This window comes from Polypterus senegalus, chromosome 15 (assembly GCF_016835505.1).
Source record: "Polypterus senegalus isolate Bchr_013 chromosome 15, ASM1683550v1, whole genome shotgun sequence".
Classification (NCBI taxonomy): Eukaryota; Metazoa; Chordata; class Cladistia; order Polypteriformes; family Polypteridae; genus Polypterus; species Polypterus senegalus.
The window spans coordinates 4680120-4702563 of NC_053168.1; the positions used below are offsets into that span (position 1 = coordinate 4680120).

The following is a 22444-nucleotide window of genomic DNA, read 5'->3' on the forward strand; positions in this document are numbered from 1 at the left end:
TGCCTTAATTCCACCTTTGGGAATCTGCGTTTTTAATGCTCTTCACGCCCAACATCGTCCGATTTGATGCTTCTCGAGAGGTCAGTTCACCTCAGGAAATGAAACCTGAAGATGATGAGCCTTCTCTTCTCACCTTTGTAATGTCTAGTCAGATTAGTAGGATGTGCTAATGTCGCCGGCCACTTCTTACCATTGCCTCTTTTGTGTGCATTTCCTCGGAGGCAGAGCTGGCTACCTTCTGAATAATGGGGGCTATGTTTGTTGGTCCGTAGAGTTGAATCTTTGGAAGGCAACTCTGATATGCTTCGACAACTCCCTTTATACCTGTAGGGACAAATAAAAAATACATTAGAACATTCAAATATGAGGACAGTCTGGGCGAGAAGAGGCCACACAAAACCCGCCAGTCCAACCCTCTGATATAACATCAAGTGGAGTGTTGAAGGTCCCTAAAGTCCTGCTGCCCACCACACTGCTTGGTCACTTCTTCCAAGGGTCTGTGATTAACTATTTTAGGACTAATTTTTTTTTTGTTTCTTATCTCCCAGGGCTGAATATTTTTCCAAAAACTAACATTTTTTAAAAAAGAACACAAAGCAATTGTTTAACATATCAAATCAACAACAAATATTTACTTTTGACAAATGTTCCTGTCTTGCATGTTGTATGAGCCTGCATACTCTATGACTTCACATACATTTTACACAGCACAGTCTGATGTCGCTCAGAGCAGCCAATTTCAGTCACTGCCACATTGCACTGCTCACAATACGTGTTGCTGTGGTGCCTACTTTTCAATTGTCTGTTGCTGCACTTTCTCACATGTATTGTTAGTGTGTACTGTAGAGAGACAAGTCACCCTTTTGCCATCGTGCCATTCCACTGCCACCAAGTTTTCTGCCCGCATGAAAACCGTATTGTCACCTCTTTTCATCTTCTGAAAGTTTATGAACTTTATGCATGGCATTATAGCCTGGCTCACCCCGTGGGATTTGCTTGTTTATTACAGAAGTGAATCAAACTTTGCAGCAGCACGTACCTATCACCATGCTGCATAACCTGACCAAAGCCACCAGGGGACAAAGCACGTTTGGACCAATGCTCCCTGAAGTTATATCACCAGTTCTGTCCCATCTCTATTTGTAATACCACAGCACGCTTCATCTCGTTTTTTGTTGTGGGTTTACACTTTGAAAAACGAGAATGCGATGCAAACGCAGCCCGCGATTCAAAAAATTTCTCTGCCTACCTGTTTATCTCGTCTGACGGTAGCTGAAAAGCAGCATCAGGAGAGAGCAGCCTGAAGTACAGCAGCTGGTGATCTGTCGTGTCCAACAGCAAGCCATGCCGTCTTGTGAAGTCCGGTAGCCAGATCGGCTCTCAACGGATCAACGTCTGTGTATTTATCCCACGCGAACCTTGCTGTAGATGCATTCGCTGCACGAAGACACTCAACTGGCAGCAGATCTGCTGGCGCGGCATCGGCTGGTGTTTGATCAGCTGATGCCAGCTTCTCACTCTCTTGCTTGATCTCCTGATCACTGTCAATAAAATTCGATTCTGAAAAATCAGAGTCCGACTCCGCGATAATGCGCAAAACATTGTCTGCCGAGTGTTTTCTTTTCTGCACTCACTTCGCTCCCTTGTCACATGTCGATGCCATCTTGCCATTGTTTACATTTCGCAACTTCGCGCACACGCTAGGATTAGTTGCCGAGTCAGCGAGTCTAGCATTCCTCCAAGCACAGAGGGAATGCCTGTGACGTGACAGTGAGATTTGTCGCCATTAACAGCTGATTATCGCCCTCTATCCCTGGATGTCGACTTTAGTCGACATTCGCCCTCAACCCCTCCTGTCAACAAAAGTCGACATCCGCCCTAAAAGAGTTAAAACAGCTGTTCCAACAAATAAAGGAAGACATACTGGTGGCTCAATTACTTTATAACCTGAGAAAGGGTGGACATCTAATTATTTTGCAGCCTGGGGGAAAGGAAGACATGGCGACACCTAAGAGAACATCAAAAAAGTTTTATTGTTTGGGAAAATGGACAGTGAATTCATTCATCAAATTGACAGCCAGCCAATCAGAATATCTAACAATCACATATTGCAAAACCCCCTGGTAGAATTTTAGAATAAATATGCCTCGTCTGAGCAGTGACATAGGAGGGAGGAAGAAGAAGGGACAAAGACGTCAGAAGAGGGTGCCGGCAACTTGAAGCCGTTTCCATCTGGTCCTCAGAAAAGCATCTTGTCAGAGGGGGGCATTTTTGTACACTGGGTCATTCCATTTCTCTCTTAAGAAAAGAAACATGTAAATATGACATTTAAAACCCAGCAGATGAACAGGCAATAGGCACCCATTGTTTGGACTGAGGCGAGAAGTTAAAGAGCAAATTTCCTGGGTTATCTTGGTACTGATTATTGTGATGGCGGTCTACAGGATATCAGTATTTGCTGTCTTGCAAAAGAATCGCCGCTTTGAAGTTTTAACTGCTTAAACATACAAAAAATATAACATTATGATAAAAGAACGGCTCCTTCCTTGGAAAATGTTTGTATTTACCTGACTTGGAAATGAACATGTCTGAGAATATTGGTTTCTAATCAGCTGTGTACCCATTTATAGTTGGTAACACTACATTTTGTTAACTTGTGTTTTCATTATTTGTTAAACCCAGGAAATATAGATGTGCCATTGTTTAATCCGATTGTCCAGAACTGATAATGGCAGGGACTGAAAGAGATTTAAACTTGTGGGCAGGAGAAGGAAAGGAGAGGAACAGTCCACTGAGAATGCTGCCAAGACATTTGGACAGGGCGCAGGGGCTTGTAGGCAGACGAGGGTACGTGGCTGGCACAACATGAGGCACAAGGACGGCAACACTTACTTCCAGGGAGACGCCAGTTGTGGGTCCAGTGAGAGAGGGAAGTCGCATGAATGGACCGAGCAAAGCTGGCAGACGAGAAATGATGCGTACCGAGGTCACAGCATCACAAGGAGCCCAGAGTGGAAAAACGGGAACGATGAAGAGACGCTGACAGGGATTCCACGATTTTGATAAAACTTCTGTTGGGAAACGAGTGTCCGGTGAACTGAGTGCATCTGTGGACAGTTGGAAGATTAGTTGTTGGGGTAATCCTTGTTTTTAATGGACTTTTAGAGGGTGGACTGTGTACTTTCCTTTCTATAAAAAGAATTTTGTTCCTAATATTGTCAGATTTTGTTTATGTTCATTTATCTTTTTAATGTACTTGTTATTGTCTTGTTACTGTTGCTTTTCCTGAAATTACTGTTGTGCCTTTCATTGTGTGTTTACTTACCACCCAATTTAAAGAACCCTGCGTGTTATTTTTTGTAAATCTCAAGTGTTCCCAGTCTCTTAATAAAACTGGGTGGCATAGTCAGATACTTTAATGGTGTCTACGTTAGATTACCTGTAAGTGTGACCAGACACTTGTCACAATCTAATGAATAACTACGAGTGCAAGATCACAAGCCGCCTGTGACATTCATCCTTGTCATCTTTACTTTTTCGTAAGCTTTTTCTAAAGACTATATATATCCAGACTTTACTATCAGTCCTATTCTTTGTTCCACTGGTATTATTATTATTATTTCTGTAATAAATACCATGCTGCTTTTTAACTTTCTATCCTTTGGCTTAATGTCCAGAGTGATTGAAGTAATAAGGCAGATTTCTTTGAGCACCTGGTGAGGCCGTAGGTTTGCCATACTCTCTGTGCTGGGAGGTTTATTAAGGCTGAGGGTGAGAGCTCCACCCAATTGGAGGGAACAGGACATCAAGTAAAGCATTCTCAGCTAATAAATGGCCTATAGTCAAGAGTGCTGAGCCTTTGTATGTTTAAATGTATTCTTGGAGACCAAAAGTAATATTTAGGTCTGAGATATCATTAAAACATATGTATGTTGTTCATGCTGATAACAAGTAAGTCTCTTAAAGTACTGAGAGAGTGACAGGCTGTGTTATTCCTAAGGGACTTGTGCAATTTAAAGTGCTAGAGGTGAATCAGCGTGTGTGTGTCATTCATGGGGCACTGTTGTGGTTAGGGTCTGTGTGTGTGTAAGTCTCATGAAGTCCTAGAAGAGTGACAAGTTGTGTTATTCATAAGGCACGTGTGCGATTTAAAGTGCTAGAGATGAACCAGCTGTGTGTCAGTCGATCATAGGGCATTGTTGAGCTTCTGTGTGTATGCATATAGCTATGTATGTGTGTGTTCATCTTAAAGTGCAACAGTAGACCAACCTGGTAACAAACTTGATGAGTACACTTACCCTTGAAGAAAACAGGTAAAGGGTATTTAAAAGGGAAATACTACGATAGTACAGGGCAACAGCCGGGTCACCCCGTTTTAATCGATAAAAGATTGCACAACAAAAAGAGCACACGTTGGCGCAAACAAAACAAAATAAGGGGCTGCTATGTCTTCTTCAAGACTTTCAGGTCTGGAGTTCAGCATTAGTATGCAATGAGATGCAATCTTTTGGGAACACCTCAGATATATAGTCCACTGACCGTAAGGGGTGGAGTCAGTTGCCCTGATTGGGCATCTTCTCTGTGCTGTAGGAACAGAGGAGATACCGTTAGCGACGGCACCCCCTCTCATCCCCAGGTGGTACTGCTTATCAAGAATGAGCCAGGAAGGTGATCCTCAGATGCGCATGTGTGACAGTTGCTTTGCATGAAAGCATCTGCTATGTGAATTAAATGTAAATGTAAATGAATTTGGAGTCTGTCTTCATCGACCTTGCAATCGCCATACTCTCAGGTGGCAGGGACCAGTTACCAGAGACCTTTCATTACTGGTCTGTCATTCTTGTCTTGTGGGATTGTTCAAGAAATCCACCTCTCAGTTTCCAGTCACACGCCATCGGTTTAATTTTCATGCATTAATATGAATTTCTGCAATGTTTCCAGACTACCCACAACGTGTCAATATTAACAATGATGATTACTTCGCTGTTTTCTTTTCTGCTTTATGCTCAGCTGGGCTTTCATCATAAATATGCATTAAATGACTGAATAATGCAAGATTGGACTCGATAAGCGTGTTTCTTCTAGCAAGTTAAAATCATTTTAATAGCTATTGGTTTCATCTGGCAGGGTGAGCTGAGGAAAGTCACTTGTGCAACACATCAGGCCTGGTGATATGCATGTGTACGAGGGCACATAGCCAGAAGATGCGAGTTAAGTGCAGTTAAAATTAGGAGGAAATCTCTGTGACTCTTGTCTCTGAACCCTTCTTTTTGCCTGCCATCTGCCCTGATTATGCATCTATGCATGTGACTCCGCCTCTAGCCCTTCCTCTTGTCCACTGTTCACCTCAGGCCCCTCCTATAAGTGCCTGTGGCTCCTCCTCTAACCCTTTTATTTTATCTATTACTGGCCTCTGGTCCATCCCATCTATGCATGTGACTCCGCCTCTAGCTCTTCCTCTTTTCCAATGTTCACCTCAGGCCCCTCATATGTGTGCCTGTGGCTCCGCCTCTCACGCTTACATTTTGTCTAGTATTTGCCCCTGGTCCCTATGTTTCATGTCTATGTTTGTAGTTTTGTCTTTTCCCTTTCTTTTTGCTGCACTATTCACCCTTGACCCTTCTGATGTGTGTCTAGTGAGTTATTTACATTTACTGTCTACAGGTGTCCACTTTTAGCCTTTGTTTTAGTCTTCCATTTGCCCTGCTCCTGCATCTATGCATGTCTTGTCCACTATTCACTCCAGGTCCCTGTCTGTAGAACTGCCTTTAACCATTTGATTTTATTTATTATTTGTACCTAATCCATCCCCTCTATGAAAATGACTCCACCTCTCTTTCTTGTCCACTGGTCACCCCAGACCCCCGTTTATAGCTCCGCCTCTAACCCATCCATCCATTTTTCAACCCGCTGAATCCGAACACAGGGTCACGGGGGTGTGCTGGAGCCAATCCCAGCCAACACAGGGCACAAGCAGGAAGCAATCCTGGGCAGGGTGCCAACCCACCGCAGGACACACACAAACACCAAGCACACACTAGGGCCAATTTAGAATCGCCAATCTACCTAACAGGGATATAATGTGTTACACATCACTCCTCCAACCATCCGGAAGACCATCAAATCCATCCATCCATTATCCAACCTGCTCGCTATATCCTAACTACAGGGTCATTTCCAGCCAACACAGGGCGCAAGGCAGGAAACAAACCCTGAGAAGGGCGCCAAACCCACCGCAGGGCACACACACCCAGACCTTTCTTACATAGAGCATCAGTATTTGCAGTCCAGTCCAATTTGTCATCCAGCTGCACTCCCAGATATTTAAAGGTCTGCACCCTCTGCACAGTCACCTCTGATGATCACAGGGTCCATGAGGGGCCTAGGCCTCCTAAAATCCACCACCAGCTCCTTGGTCTTGCTGGTGTTAAGGTGTAAGTGGTTTGAGTCGCCCCATTTAACAAAGTCTTTGATTAACTTCCTGTACTCCTCCTCCTGCCCACTCCTGATGCAGCCCAAAATAGCAGTGTCATCAGCGAACTTTTGCACGTGGCAGGACTCCGAGTCATATTGGAAGATATCTATATTGATAGATAGTTTATAGGGGGTATTCCATTCAGGGGGCTTTAACTACCTGAATATAAACTCTGATAACCTTGCAAATTGCAGAGCACACCAATGTGAGGGGAAGCCTGTCTTGGTTTAGTATGTTATAATAATCAGGATAGAATAGAGGGTGAAGAGCTGATTGGACCATTAGGGTCAGGTGATCATAATATATTACAGTGTTTAGGAGGCGCGCAGATGCAATGACTTAAGCTGTTAAGCTTAACTTTTCTAGAGCAAATGTCGAGCAGAACACAGCAAAGACTAAGGAAGACAGACTGGGATAGTGGAGTGAGGGTCAGTCGAGGAGCAGTGGAACAGGTTTGATAATCTTTTGTGTATAATACGGTACTGTGGCTGTTCGTTTGTCTGTCCAGGATTTTAAATCGCCTGTAGCTCACACACCGTTTGACCTACTGACCTGAAATTTGGTACAAATATACTACGTGACACCTACTGCCCACTTTCAGGGTGATGATTGACCTCCAAGGTTATTCCTCTTTTTATTTATAATTTTATTTTATTGTAGAATCAACTCTCGGCAGCGGCCAGCAGGGTGACCTTGCAGCGCATGTGTACGGGCACCGTTCTCATCCCTACCACCTTCGCCGTCACTTCCCCTACCTCTTCATATCTTAAATCATTCTTGAGGCAGATTGAAGACTTAAGTGAAAAATTAAAGAAAACGTACTAAGTAATTGCGACACAAACACTGACTTAATCGGTTTTAATGCGAAAAGATGCCGATGGAAGAAGAGAACAAAATGGGCCACTAGGGTAGAGAAAAGAAGAGTTGATCAGGAAACAGCAAGCGCGTCAATCTCTGAGCAAACGAATGATAAACGTACAGAGAAAGAGGAGGAAAATGAGGAATGCTCAAGTCAAGTGTATTCACTGCACGTTATCGTTATAGCAGTGCGCCATTACTGGTGTTTTATATTTAATGCAGGACAGATATATTCCTAAATTTGGAATTAGTAGAAAATAAGAAAAAACTCTGCAGTGGCTTAATAAAGTATTTAAAAAGAAGCTGCAAAGGAAAGAACAGACCAATAAGGCGTTTAAGACTTAAGAGAACATGAGAGCAACCATTAAGAAGGATATCAGGGAGGCTATAAAGCATTTAGAGAGGAATATAGCAGATAATGTGAAAGACAGTAGTAGTAGAAGAACAGTCAAGGAGGAGGTGAAGTCATCAGGAATAGCAAAGAGGAATAAAAAAATACATAGAGTGAAATAGCGGATGGTCTAAACTCGCATTTTTCTGAGGTCCTCATAAGTGAGAAAGTGGATAACCTCCCAGCGGATAACAGGGACTACTAAGGAGATACTGAGGGATTTAGAAACTGTAGAGAGAGAAGAGTTGCTCAGATTAAATAGGCTGAAATCAAACAAATCACCAGGACCAAATGATAGATAGATAGATAGATAGATAGATAGATAGATAGATAGATAGATAGATAGATAGATAGATACTTTATTAATTAAGAAATTCACAATAATATTTACCCTCAAGTTCTTAAGGAGGCTAGTGAGTCCAAATATAAACCCTTGATGCATATTTTTAGGAAGTTACTGCAAAATGAGGACACCCTATAGGACTGAAAAATGACAAATATTATCCCATTATATAAAAAGGGCTGCAGTGGGTTGGCACCCTGCCCAGGATTGGTTCCTGCCTTGTGCCCTGTGTTGGCTGGGATTGGCTCCAGCACACCCCCGTGACCCTGTGTTCTGATTCAGCGGGTTGGAAAATGGATGGATGGATGGATAAAAAGGGTGAACAGGCAGATACAAACACCTACAGGCCAGCAAGCTTAACATGCATCACAGGAAAATTAATGGAAGGAATTATTAAGGATAAGACTGAGCAACACATGGCAAGGACACGAGTTATTAGGAGCAGTCAGCATGGGGTCGTGTTTTACTAACAGGCTGGAATTCTATGAGGAGACAACAAAAGGATACGATCAAAGTGGAGCAGATGAGATTATTTATCTGGACTTTCAGAAAGCATTTGATGAGGTGCCACATGAGAGGGTGGGCATCAAACTAAAAGAAGTGGCAGTTCAGGGTGTGGTTTATGGATTGGTGCAGAATTGGCTCAGACACACAAAGCAGATGGTGATGGTGTGAGCAACCTCATCAGAGCTGGGTAAAGTTAAGATGGTATATGTGTACCAAATTTCAGGTCAATCTGTCAAACGGTTTGTGAGCTACAGTCAGTGTGGGGTCAGAAGCGGGAGGTTGTGTTTTACTAACATGTCGGAATTCTATGAGGAAGCAACAAAAGGATACGACCAGAGTGAGGCTTACAATGTTATCGATCTGGACTTTCAGAAAACGCTTGATGAGGCGCCATATGAGAGGATGGGCATCAAACTAAAAGAAGTGGCAGTTCAGGGTGTGGTGGGTTAGGTGGGTGCAGAATTGGCTCTGACACAAGAAAGCATCAGGATTGGATGAAGTTAAGATTGGTGACCAGCAGGGGGCTGTACTGGGGCCGGTGCTGTTTTTAATATACATTTATGGTTTGTATAGGAATATAAGTAAGAAGCTGGTTAAGTTTGCTGTTGATTCCAAGATACATGGATTAGAAGATAATTGAGATACCATTGAATCATCACAGAGGGTCTTAGGTAGACTGTGGGTGATGACATTTAATGTCAGTAAATGTAAAGAATTCCAAGTAGGAAGTGAAAATGTGAGGTAAGAATACACAATGGAGGAGGAGGAGGTTAGGAGCAGGCGCTGATACAGTGCACTGCCGCACCCACCACACGACAAACCAACTCACGATCCAGATTAGGACCTGAGTGCAGCTGTGCAATGGGTGATACCTCAGCACCACACTGGTTCAGATGGAGTGGAACAGTGGGAGTTTATTTTTTTTTTATGGTGGTTGGAGTGCCAATTCTGCCACCTACCCCCAAGTTTTTTCACTGCAATGGGAGGTCTAAAAATCAGAAGTCCACCTTATGAGTTAGATTTAGGAGTCATAGTGGACTCGACGCTATCAACTGGCAGACAGTATTCAGAAGCCATTCGGAAGGCCAGCAGAATGTCAGATTATATAGCGCCTTGATGTGTGCAGTACAAGTCTGAGGAGGAGCTGAGCCTGACGCTTGCATTAGGTTGAGATCTTGTTAGGTTTTAATTCACAATGTGAGGTCTGAGTCCACCTTATGAGAAGGACTTAGGAGTTGTAGTGGACTCAACACTATTGTGTTCAGAAGCCATTAAGAAGCCTCCCAGAATGTCAGGTTATATAGCTCCTTGATGTGTGGAGTACAAGTCACAGGAGGTTCTGCTCAGGTTTTATAACACACTGGTGTGTCCTCATCTGGAGTCCTGGGTGCAGTTTTGGGCCCACCAGACACATCAGTAGTAGAAAAAGACCAGAGAAGAGCAACAAGGCTGATTCAGGGTTTTAGGGGGTGAGTTATGAGGAAAGATTAAAAGAGCTGAGCCTTTACAGGAGATGAAGAGGAGACCTGAGTGAAGTGTTTAAAATGATGAAGGGAATTAGGGCAGTGGGTCGAGATGGTGAGTTTAAAATGAGTTCATCAAGAACACGGGGACACAGTTAAAAACTTGTGAAGAGGAAATTTCGCACAAACATCAGGATTTTTTTCTTTAAACAGAGAACTACAGACCCATGGAATAAATGACCACACAGTACGAAGGACATTAGGGACCTTCAGAACTCGACTTGCTGTTATTTTGGAGGAGTTAAGTAGGTAGGACAAGAGGGGGGCTCAATGGCCTGTTCTCGTCCAGATTGTTCTCATGCTCTCTACAACGCGATCAAATTCGCTAGCCTCCCGTCTTTAGGAATTCCACAAGTGTGCAGAGAGTTTTGTGCCAAGGGTTTGTCTGTGTACTCACTAACCTCCTTAAGCACTCGAGGATAAATGTTATGTCGATAAATGTTTGCTCTGCAAGAATCTGGCCTCAAGTCAATCTCTTTGATGACCCCGGCTTAACAGGATGGCACGCTGTGGCCATGCAGGAAGTTATTTGGAGATTTCATGAAATGCATTAGAGGTGTCCTGAAATAGATTTCAGATATCTGAAAATGATATTCGGATATTCAGTGTACCTTGAAATAACTTTTCCTAAAGGAACCTTAAAATGTGTTTTCAGATCTCTTGAAATAAAATATAGCACAAAAAAGAGAAACGACTATGCTATAAATATCATATGAACTTCATCTGAAACTGAATTATAATAAAGGGCAATATCTAAAAACAAAATAATACGAGAGCTTAAGAAATCTATTGCACCTTCAGAATTCCTTTCCTCATCAAGTGAAACTCCAAACCCCAGAGTAAGAAAGCGAAAACAGGATGTCAGACATTTTTGGATATTTATTAAAAACTAAAAACTGAAATGCCCCATTGACACAAGTCTTCAGACCATTTACTATGGTGCCTGAGTGCACCCCATTCCATTGAACATCGCGGAGATGTTTCTCCACCTAGTTTGGTGTCCAGCTCTGGTCAATTCCATCGAATGGACTGATTGGGTGAGGCAGACACCTGTAGTCTATAGAGGGAACCACAGGTTAGGAAACCCAAGCCATGTCTGCAGAACTTGTGTTGGAACACATCTGGGGAACGCCGCACAAAAAATATCTGCAGCATTGAAAGTTTCCAAGAGCATACTGGCCTCCAAAAATCTTGAAATGGAAAAAGTTTGGAAAAACAACAACTCTTCCTAGAGCTGGCCACCCAACCAAACTGAGCAACTGGAGGAGAAGAACCTTGAAACAAGAGAGGTGACTAATAACCCAATAGTCACTCTGACTGGCCTCCAAAAACCCTGTCTGGCGATGGGAGAAGGTTCCAGGAGAACACTGCAACACTCCACTAATCTGGGCTTTGTAGAAGGGTGACCAGACAATGCGTGAAAACCCTCTTTGAACTTGCAAAAATGGCACTCTGGTGTGCCTCTCCTAACCAGGGCAATCAACTCAACGGAGTACAGGGAGACTGCAAACAAAGTGGAGAAACATCTCAACGAAGAGCAACCGGATGGGCTGCACCTGAGCCAGACATTTCAAGTGTCATAGTAAAAGCTGTCTACACTTGTCTCAAAGACTAGAGTTCAGTTTTTAATTTTTAATACAACAAAATTCCTAATGTTCTGTTGTCACTTTGTCATTTTGGCATATTGATTGTTGCTTCATGAGGGAAACAATAAATTGAAACAATTTTAGCAAAACGCTGAAACGTAACACAATGTGAAAAAAAACGAAGGGGTCTGGCGACTTTCTGATGGTGCTGCCCCTTAGATGATCCAAAGGAAACTTTTATTAAATTGGACTCTCAGCTCGCCTGCTGCTGGTCTGAGTCAAGAATTGCTCAAGAGCGCCACCTTTAGTTTACAGCATTAATAGGCGAATCAGTGGATTTGATTAGTCAGAAACTTTGTGTTCTCCGTTCTGGTTATGCTCTCTGTTATGTGCCTTACTGAAGATAACAAATCTGTTTGAAAATTCTGACTCTTTCAGCATAGATAGATAAATGTGAAAGGCACTATATGATAGATAGATAGATAGATAGATAGATAGATAGATAGATAGATAGATAGATAGATATGAAAGGCACTATATAATAGATAGAATTTAATTTTAGTATAGTAGGCAGGTGTTATATAGCACCTTTCACATCCATCTTTCTGTCTATCTATCTTATCCTGCCTACTATACTAAAATTAAATTCTATCTATTATATAGTGCCTTTCATATCTATCTATCTATCTATCTATCTATCTATCTATCTATCTATCTATCTATCTATCTATCTATCTATCTATCTATCTATCTATCTATGTCAGAACAGGGGAGGCAGAGTGCATTGACCCTTCTTTCTCTCTTTCTTCTGCAGACTAACCACGGGAAATTCTATTTGGGCCTGATGACATCATTATCACTTCCAGTTCAGGTCCTGTCACTTCCTCCACCCGGCTTTAAAAATGTCATTTTGTTTGTCACACATCAGTTCTGTTGATATGGTCATTAGGATGCCTCTCAGGTCCTGTTCCTGGGTCATTTTGGAGCCAATCATCCTGCTGACTATGCCACTGTCAAATAAAATGACAAACACTGCAAAAAGGTTTGTGGTAGACACCCCGTAAACTTTAAGATTGGTTTGAAACGCAAAAAAAAAAAAAAACAACAATATTTTTTTTACAGAGATGAGTCCAGAACAGATTGATGTGTGACAAACAAAAGTGTTTTTAAAACTGGGTGGAGGAAGTGACATCACCGGGCTCAGAATCAGAAGTGGTGTCATCGGGCCTAGATGAAATTTCCTGTAGTTGGTCTGCAGAAGAACGAGAGAAAAGGTCAGTGCACTCTGTCAACCCTGGTCTGGCATGGAATTACCTTCTTTTGAGCCCTTTAGTTGCCCTCCATTTTCTCGTGTGTGACAACAGATAGACAGATAGATAGATAGATAGATAGATAGATAGATAGATAGATAGATAGATAGATAGATAGATAGATAGGAAAGGCACTATATAAAAGATAGATAGATAGATAGATAGATGCTTTTATTGTCTTTTTATTTAATGGTTACTGAATCACTGCACACCCCATTTAACGGCTGTTATTCATGACAGTAAAGAGAGTTTTCTTTCCACAGTGATAAGTTCAGACTGGACTTTGAGTTTACTGGTAAACCTTAACATCTACCAGACTAAATGTGCCTTCCACTGACCCTCTCAGACGCCCCCAGGTTGCTCATACGGTTTGTTAAAGGGACGCCAGCTGGTAACACATTTAAATTGCTATGTATCAGGAAAATGAATGCTTATTTCATGTGAATGGCCCAAGGAATCATTCTTTATTTTATCCCAATTCAGTCAACGCTTCTGACACCTTTGAAATTTAATGAGCGATCACGTATAATGTATCCTTGTGAAAATTAATGGGAAGCTAGGACTAAATATTAAAAAAAATAAAATAAAATGCTGCTGTTGCAACTGACAGCAGATAAAGGCCAGTAAAGCTCTGGGGAGCAGCTGAAAAACCGCTTTGGACAGATGCATAAGGAACTAATCCATCCCTGGTAGACGGAGCAAGCAAAGGAAATGAGGGAAGATGAAATACAAGCCATAAACTGTCAGGAAGTCCCAGGGGGGAAGGATGAAGAAAAAAAAAAAAAAAGAGGCCAATTCAGCATAATAAATACAAACAAAGGCAAGCATCACTTATCAAGTATCATTAGGGGAAAGAGCCGATAACGTAGTAGGAAGGATCAGGTTCTTTGTAAATATATCTTTTGCAATTATTGAAAAAGGAAAGTCAGCCGGTGTAGCAATTTTATGGCGTGGCAAGGATTCGTGAAAGTGAAATCAATGGTGATTGCTATGGATTTTACATTTGCTCCATTGAAGTACAGGGGCAGCGCGTGTGTAATGATCAGGTCGTTAAATCTGCTGTGAAATTTATGAGGCGCAGCGACATCTCCAAGAGGTGTTCTGCCAATGGCCATCCAGGAATTTAGGAGCAATTTCAGTGAAATGAACAGAGCATATTAATTATGTGCTGTGTTCCCTGCTACATTAATGTGTTAATTGGCAATAAATGTTAAGTTAGTGAATTGTTAATCGCTTAAAGCTTTATTTATTTTACACCTCAAATATATTCTCATTACCTTATTGGTGTATCTGACTGATGTTAATACATGTAGCCTGCTACAACACCGTTATTTCTGGAATCTATCTATCTATCTATCTATCTATCTATCTATCTATCTATCTATCTATCTATCTATCTATCTATCTATCTATCTATCTATCTATCTATCTATCTAGTGCTATCTTTCATATCTATCTATCTATCTATCTATCTATCTATCTATCTATCTATCTATCTATCTATCTATCTATCTATCTATCTATCTATCTAATAAAACACAGTGTAATTCATGGCCTAGGTTTTGATATGACACCACTAAACCCTCACTGGTGCAGCCCACTGGTTTTAGTATTCCCATCACTGGGATGTTTCAGTTTTTTTTTATCTGAAGGCCCACTTGTGGCGAGTCAGTAGGGTGAGCAGACCCTCACAATGAAGACTCAAGAACACTCTAAGTATCTCTTTATAAAGCACAAGTTAGAGGATCCAGCCGAGTAACAATATACATTATTTAAATGAAGCTAAACAGTTTATCTGTATAACTAGGCGGCTTACCCCCTGCTCGCTTCGCTCATCAACCCCCCCCCGGCCTGCATTGTGAGGAGGGGGCTGAACGCACCCCAAGGAGACATGGTCGCTCCTCTGAAACCCCCTCTTAAACGATGATACAATGGGTAACAAATGCCTCCTCTCTGCTCGATCAGCTGCTGGCTTGTTGCTGTGCCGTGCCCTGTGATCTTCATCTCGCACGCCGCTTCGAACATTTAAAAGTCTGTACAGCAGATGTCTTTGTCATCTACTCTGTCTTTTATTTCCGTCTTCAGGCATGGTTAAATCTGTTGGCACAAAGTCTCATCTCACGGGACATGAGTTCTTGATATTTTAGTTTATAATTTAAAAACAAAATAAGATTCAGAAAATCTAACATTAAAATTCGATAAAGATATATAAACATATATATGTAGGATTTTAAATAAGCCCGATTTAAAGCATGACGAAAAACGTGACATAAAAAGTCACATAAAATTGTTGCACTTTTAGGCTTAGGATTTTATATTTAAAGAGTAGATGTAATATATCTACTTTACTGCATTTCATCTGAAAAATGATATCAAGAAGATAGCGCCTGGACATCTAAATCGACTTAGAAGCCAGTCGTCATCGTCTGTAAATACGCACTCTCTTGTTTTGAATTGAATTCCTTTATTGTTGTTGTATGGTACAATGAGCTTCAATATGCAAATCCTCCATAAACGTATTTACCTATAAAATGGCAAAATAGCAACAACAACAACAATAATAATAATCATAATAATAATAATATAATTAAAAAAAACAAAGAAAAAATATAAGTGGCTGTGGTTGTGCAATATTATAACTCGATTGCAAGTTTCCAGTGAGGTGATTGTACTTATAAGTACTAACAGTTCTACCAGGAGCACTTGATGACTGATTGAGTGTGTTTAGTGTTCTTGGAATGAAGCTGTTTGTGAACCACGAGGTCCGAACAGGAAAGGCTCTGAAGCGCTTGCTGTACTGTATGAGAGAAGTTCAGATAGACTGTGTGCATGGCTGAGGCAGCGTGTGCGCGATGCTGTAACCTGATAATTTTCCCAGCTCTTGATGAAATCTGCCCCAGAGTTTTCTGATCAGCTCCTGTAGAGCTGTGATTCCACAATCAGTGGTGCAGTGAGAGTGGCAACGCTAAAGCAGCTACAATATTTGGAATAGTCTGGCCATTCCGTGCACCATTATATCGTTACGGGTTGATTACAATCAGATGCTTCAAACTAAAAAATGACATGCAGTTAATTTTCAGTGTATTTGATAAAGCCGCATCAGGGATGTGAATCAAAAAAATAAAGGGAAGCCACCAAGGAACAGTAGCACTGCATTGACAGTGGGTGCCGCCAGTTTGCAAAACCGAACCAAAAACATGCGTACGGCAGGGATTGAGCTGGCGTGAAAATGTGTGTGGCTTTACGCCAAGTTTAGTTTTTTTATATCGCAATGTGAGCGTGGAAACAGGAGTACACAACGTTTTGGCCATATTTTCCTTTTAGCCATATAAGGAATCTACCAGGTTGTGTTTCTGGTCTGTACTCATCCACCTCCATTTGGCTTACAAAGCAGAGACCCCAAGATTTCCAACTCTTCTGTTTTCCACTGCACTGCACTGAGGACTGTTCACCTTGTGAGGGCCTACACACTACTTATTCCAAAGAATAAAAAATCAAAAACGTACCTGCACACTCCGGGTTATCTTCATTAAAGTTGATGGCAAAATCATGGGAGACCTACAAGAGAAGATGCACACCATCATAAACTCATGCAATTAAAACTAAACTTTTTTTTCTTCCTGTGGTATATTATTTCAGATTTGTAAAACCTTTCTTAAAATACTGTATGCATTTTATCAGATAGTAGTGATCTGCAGTTGAGCTTCAATTTTTATTGCACTACCTGGCAGTGAAGACCACCATAATGTGCCTTGTGGTGCACTACAGAACAGGACTGGGAAATTCTGGTCCCGGAGGGCCACACGTGCGACACAGTCATGCTCTGAAACTGCTTCATTAAAAATCAATTAATTAACAGTGGATTGAGAATGTGCTTAGACTCCTTTACATTCTGCGCACTTTATTGCATTGAAGATTTACAGTTAAATTATCTGTGCTACTCATCTCAGTCAACTCAAAATATACCTCAGTGTTAACGTTTAAAGTGCACTATCTGTTGGAAAGTATTTTGTAATGCATGTAGTAATAAAATGCATTGCATTTTTCATTCAAACAGATGCATCCCAAGCATGTGTCATAATGAAATGCATTGCATATTTTTATTCCAGCAGATGGTGCATCCCAAGCTTTTGTCATAATAAAAGGCATTGCATATTTCATTTCAACAAATGGTGCATCACAAGCATGTGTCATAATAAAATGCATTCCTTTTTTTATTCCAACAGATGGTGCATCACAAACATGTGTTGTGACAAAATACATCCATCCATCCATCCATCCATCCATCCATTATCCAACCCGCTATATCCTAACTACAGGGTCACGGGAGTCTGCCGGAGCCAGTCCAAGCCAACACAGGGTGCAAGGCAGGAAACAAACCCCGGACAGGGCACCAGCCCACCGCAGGGCACACACACATACACCCACACACCAAGCACACACTAGGGACAATTTAGGATCTCCAATGCACCTGACCTGCATGTCTTTGGACTGTGGGAGGAAACCGGAGCACCTGGAGGTAACCCACGCAGACATGGGGAGTGCCATAGATTCCCAGGGATATGTCCCCGCCGGGACGCAGGAAGAAGCAAGGGACCGGAAATGGGACAATATTTTCCCTGGAGACCGCCACGGGGCGCCAGGACATTCTTGGAATCTTGGATGACAGCACTTCTGCCACACCAGAAAGTGCTGCTGGAAGAAATTTCAAGGTCACCCGGAGTGCTTCTGCCACACCAGGAAGTGACGTTAGGAGGAACAACTGGAGCCTATCCAGGTCATTATAAAAGGGCCCGCCTCCCTCAAGAAGCTGAGCCGGAGTTGGGAGGAAGGAGACAAAGCCTGTAAGGAGGAAAGAGAAGGTGACTGTATAGAGAAGAGAGAGAAAGAGATAAACTGTTGATATTGTGGTACTGTGGACTTAATAAAAAGTGTGCATTTTGGACATTCTGGTGTCTGTGTCGGGGGGCATGCTTTTCACAGGAGAACATGCAAACTCCACACAGGGAGGACCCAGGAAGCGAACCTGAGTCTCCTAACTACAAGGCAGCAGCGCTACCCACTGCGCCACTGTACCACACGACAAAATACATTGCATTTTTTATTCCAACAGATGGTGTATCCTAAGCATGTGTCGTAATAAAATGCATTACATTTTTCATTTCAACAGATGGTGCATCCATCACAAACGTGGTGTAATAAAAAGTATTTAAAGTTTCATTCCAACAGATGCTACATCACAGACATTAGCACTGCTTTTATGAATCCCATACCAAATGGCATATAAGAGAGGCAGAGTAAACGGGTGGAAACACATTTTTCTTATTTGAGGTGGACAGAGTGAAGAGAAATGGAGACAGGAGTGTTTCTTGTGGTACTCCAGTGTTGCTCTCACAGTCTTTCAGTCTCACAAACTGCAGTCTGCCCGACAGATAGTCCAACATCCAGGACACTCATCCACCTGCAGATCTCTGTGCTGACTCCCTTAGCAGGGATGGCTGGATGGTACTGAAGGCACTCGAGAAATTAAACAACATCACCATGAAAGAGCTGCCCTTTGTCCATGTGAGAACAAGGCTTGTGGAGCAGAGAGATCATTGCATCCTCCACTTCAATCTTTGTCCGATAGGCAAACTGCAGTCGGTCCAGGTGGTCTACCACCTATAGTCCAGGATCAAAGGTCTTCATGATGTGAGATGTAAGTGCCACTGGTCTGTGCTCATTAGATGAAGAGGCACCTGCCTTCTTTGGGACAGGAACAAAGTAGGATGTTTTCCACAGCAGTGACACTTTCTGCAGCCTCAGTGACAGACTGAACAGGTGACAGAGGACACCACAAAGTTGGTCTTAAAGGTCTTAAAAACTCCATCTGGTCTTGTGGCTTTTTCTGTGTGAGTAGCTTCCACAGTTGTCTTCTTACTTGGTCTTCAGTTATGGACAGTCCACACTGGTGGTCACAGGTGGGCTTGTCACTGGCTAGTCCAGTAGATGTAGTAGGGATGGTGTGTGGGGGACTGGTCATTGGCAGAAGGTGGCAGTGGGAGGGAAAATCAATTCAACAATCGTTTCAGGGTGTTTGCTTTGTCCACATGCCCTTATAGCACCTGAGCCCACTCATGATGTCCACTCCACTCCAGACATCCTTCATGTTATTCTGAGGGATTTAAATGATGGATCGCCATAATTTTTAAATTTAACCTTTACGTGTAGGAGTCTCTTACAGTAGACAGCCCAGATTTTCAGTCAATATGGAGTAAAATCTCATCTGGGGTTCATCTGGGATTAGGGACCCTGAAGCTTAAACTTCATTTGTTTCATAGCAGATCTGCCTCTGGGTGGCGCTCAAATGAAAACAAAGATGGCATTAAAACAACTTCGACAGGTCCTCTCAATTATAAAACTAATTAAAAAATGAAATCCTAAATGGATGTCAATATCAGATGTATCCATTGCAGGAATCACCACAAAAAATAATAAAACCCAACGAATTCTAACAAAAAGTAAAAAAAAAAAAATGAGCATTAGGATTCATCTTTCAGGAAACAGTGAATAAAGTAGATGTGTTACCGTTAATCGAGGACGGGCACCTTTCTTTGAGGAATTTCCCCAAACTGCGGTGACGAGAGTGTCAGATGTTACAGTTGTGCTCCACAAATACGTATTTCATCAAAGACAAGCCACATCGTCAGGATTCCTGTCTCGCAGAGTCTGTCACATTTCTTGAAGTTCAAAATTTTTTAAAGATTGTTAGAAATAAAAATATCATTTAACACTTACTTTAAAATCCGGTGGTATTCTTGCCCCAAAACCAAATGCTGGAAACATTTTGTCACTAGAAGAAAAAAAAAAGGAATACATTTTTAGCGTAAAAAAGTCAAACCTATTCTACTACTAATCAAAAGAAAAAGAGTAAGTCAGGGTACGAGATTTTTGAAAAATGTTCAAAGTCTTTCTAACCCTCTTATAATTATTCACACAGACGTTGGCATTGGCCTGATTGTTTTCCTTTTGCAGACAAATACAGAAGGAGCCGAAGCACCGCAGCCAAAACCAAAGACGAGAGCAAACGTCACACAAGGGAAGACAACCCGCTGAGAAATGGCTGGCCTCCCCCTTGGAGCTCAAAAACGTACTGGTGGCACAGGACCCAGCGTTCTGAGTGTCACTCCTGCGCCTGGTCGTTGTCTGTGTGAGGTCTGCATGTTCTTCCTGGGGGGTTTAAAACAAGTACCCCAGTTTTATCCCCACAGTCCAGTCATTACCAACTCTATACCATATTGCATGTTGGCTGAATTGGTGCAAATTCCACTGTACACCACCTATGCGACGATATGGATGCTACTGGTGTCACTGTGTGTGAGTACAGGTCTGTGTGGACCTCCGGGTGGGCTGGCGTCCTGTCAGAAGCTGCTTTCCCACTTTGCAGTGCTGCTGTAACTCACAATGACCTTTATTGACCGAAAATCAGACTGCATGCAATGAAGAATTGGAGGACTCAAACTAAAACATTTTGAAATTATGAAACAGACGTCGTGTAGCAGAAAATGTCTGGTGGGGCGCTGCGTGCTGTTAAACATACAGGAAAGTGTGTTAGGGGGCTCAGATTAACAAGAAAGCCACATGAGACTGAGACATGAGGCAACTGAAGAGAAATCAACAACTGCTGCTGACAAAACTGAGAGCCCTGCACTGTGATAAAGAAAATACTGACAGAGGATGCAATATAATAATAATAATAATAATAATAATAATAATAATAATAATAATAATAATAATAATATACTGCATCTACAAAGGACTGGTACACTATAAAGGCTGCTTCATACTGCAACACTCATTATATTATATTATATTATATTATATTATATTATATTATATTAGATTAGATAGATAGATAGATAGATAGATAGATAGATAGATAGATAGATAGATAGATAGATATTATATTATCCATCAATCCATTTCCTAACCCGCTGAATCCAAATACAGGGTCACGGGGGTCTGCTGGAGCCAAACCCAGCCAACACAGGGCACAAGGCAGGAACCAATCCTGGGCAGGGTGCCAACCTACTGCAGTATTATATTATATTATATTATATTATATTATATTATATTATATTATATTATATTAGATAGATAGATAGATAGATAGATATTATATTATATTATATTATATTATATTATATTATATTATATTATATTATATTATATCATATTTCTGTGGTGGGCTGGCGCCCTGTCCAGGGTTTGTTTCCTGCCTTGCGCCCTGTGTTGGCTGGGATTGGCTCCAGCAGGCCCCCGTGACCCTGTGTTAGGATATAGCAGATTAAATAATGGATGGATGGATGGTATTATATTATATAATAAATCAAGGCTCCAGAAAGGTACACATTTTTGGATGTTGTTTAGTACATGCTAGTATACATTTCACTGTAATCGTTACACATAATAATAATGAAGTTGTAAATATATTATATTATATCATATTATGATTTTCTTCTGACATCCCCTAAGACACATACTGTACGTTTGATGATTTGTCAGCTCCAGATTGTCTCTATCATGAATGTGTTAATCTGGCTGTTTCCTTGGGTGACCCCTGCAATGTCCGAGTGTCCCACCAGGGGTCATTCCTGCCTTATATTCCTGCTGATGCTGGCAGGGTCATCTTTGGCTCCTGGTAACATTAAGGTGGATTAAGCATGTTTGAGAATCCACATTTGAGGGCGTTATGTTCTGTTCCTGCATGTTACACTACTGGGGGCTCAGCGATTAGCCCCTTGGTGCCACTTCTTGCAGATCGATGCCAAGATGCACTTAAAGGCAGCGGCTGAGCCTCCCTCATTCATTTTGTACCCAGGGTTTGCCCCGGTCAGATTGTCAACACTGCCACCTATTAAATCTCACCCTGCCTTTACAAATAAGAATTCAGCATTGGAGATGTGATTACAAAAACATCATTCAATTACGGTTTTGAAATGAACTTCTTAATTTACATTTCTATCTGATCCACTTCCTTACAAACTGCAGCCTCTTAGGAATCTAGTGATACGTCTGACATGCGCCACTGGAGAAGCTGCCAGCAGTTGTATTGTTCAGATGACAAGGAGTCTCTAGGAGTGACAGATGCACCATATTACTGATGTCACTGCATCGAAATAATTAAATGTCTGTCATAGCAGAGAATGGATTATACCAACAAAGCATGCCTACTCCCATAATTTAATAATGAAACAACTAACAGATCTGATCGTAACTGTGTGTATTCCAGATCTGTTACCAGTATGAAAAAAAAAAGTTTTGTTAAACACCACCAGGCTGACGTGTCTTGAGAAAGCTGCGTCATTCAGAAAGCTCAACTGAAATCAATTGGCTCACTTAATTGGACAGAATCACAAGATTCAACGGTGCCAACACAAGCTCAAAGGTTTCTCTAATAACCAATCAGCCT

At 41.7% G+C, this 22444-nt stretch overlaps 1 protein-coding gene across 1 annotated transcript in view; it reads right to left on the reverse strand.

The window, feature by feature from the left end:
• The window catches only part of LOC120515754 (copine-4), a 466133-nt gene that overhangs the window by 13091 nt on the left and 430598 nt on the right, over positions 1 to 22444 (reverse strand). Inside the window, exons 12-14 of the mRNA XM_039737037.1 lie at positions 19771 to 19825; positions 16500 to 16551; positions 191 to 324 (exon numbers count right to left, since the gene is read on the reverse strand). Coding sequence (XP_039592971.1) covers positions 191 to 324; positions 16500 to 16551; positions 19771 to 19825 — 241 coding nt within the window. The remainder of the gene's footprint in view (positions 1 to 190; positions 325 to 16499; positions 16552 to 19770; positions 19826 to 22444) is intronic.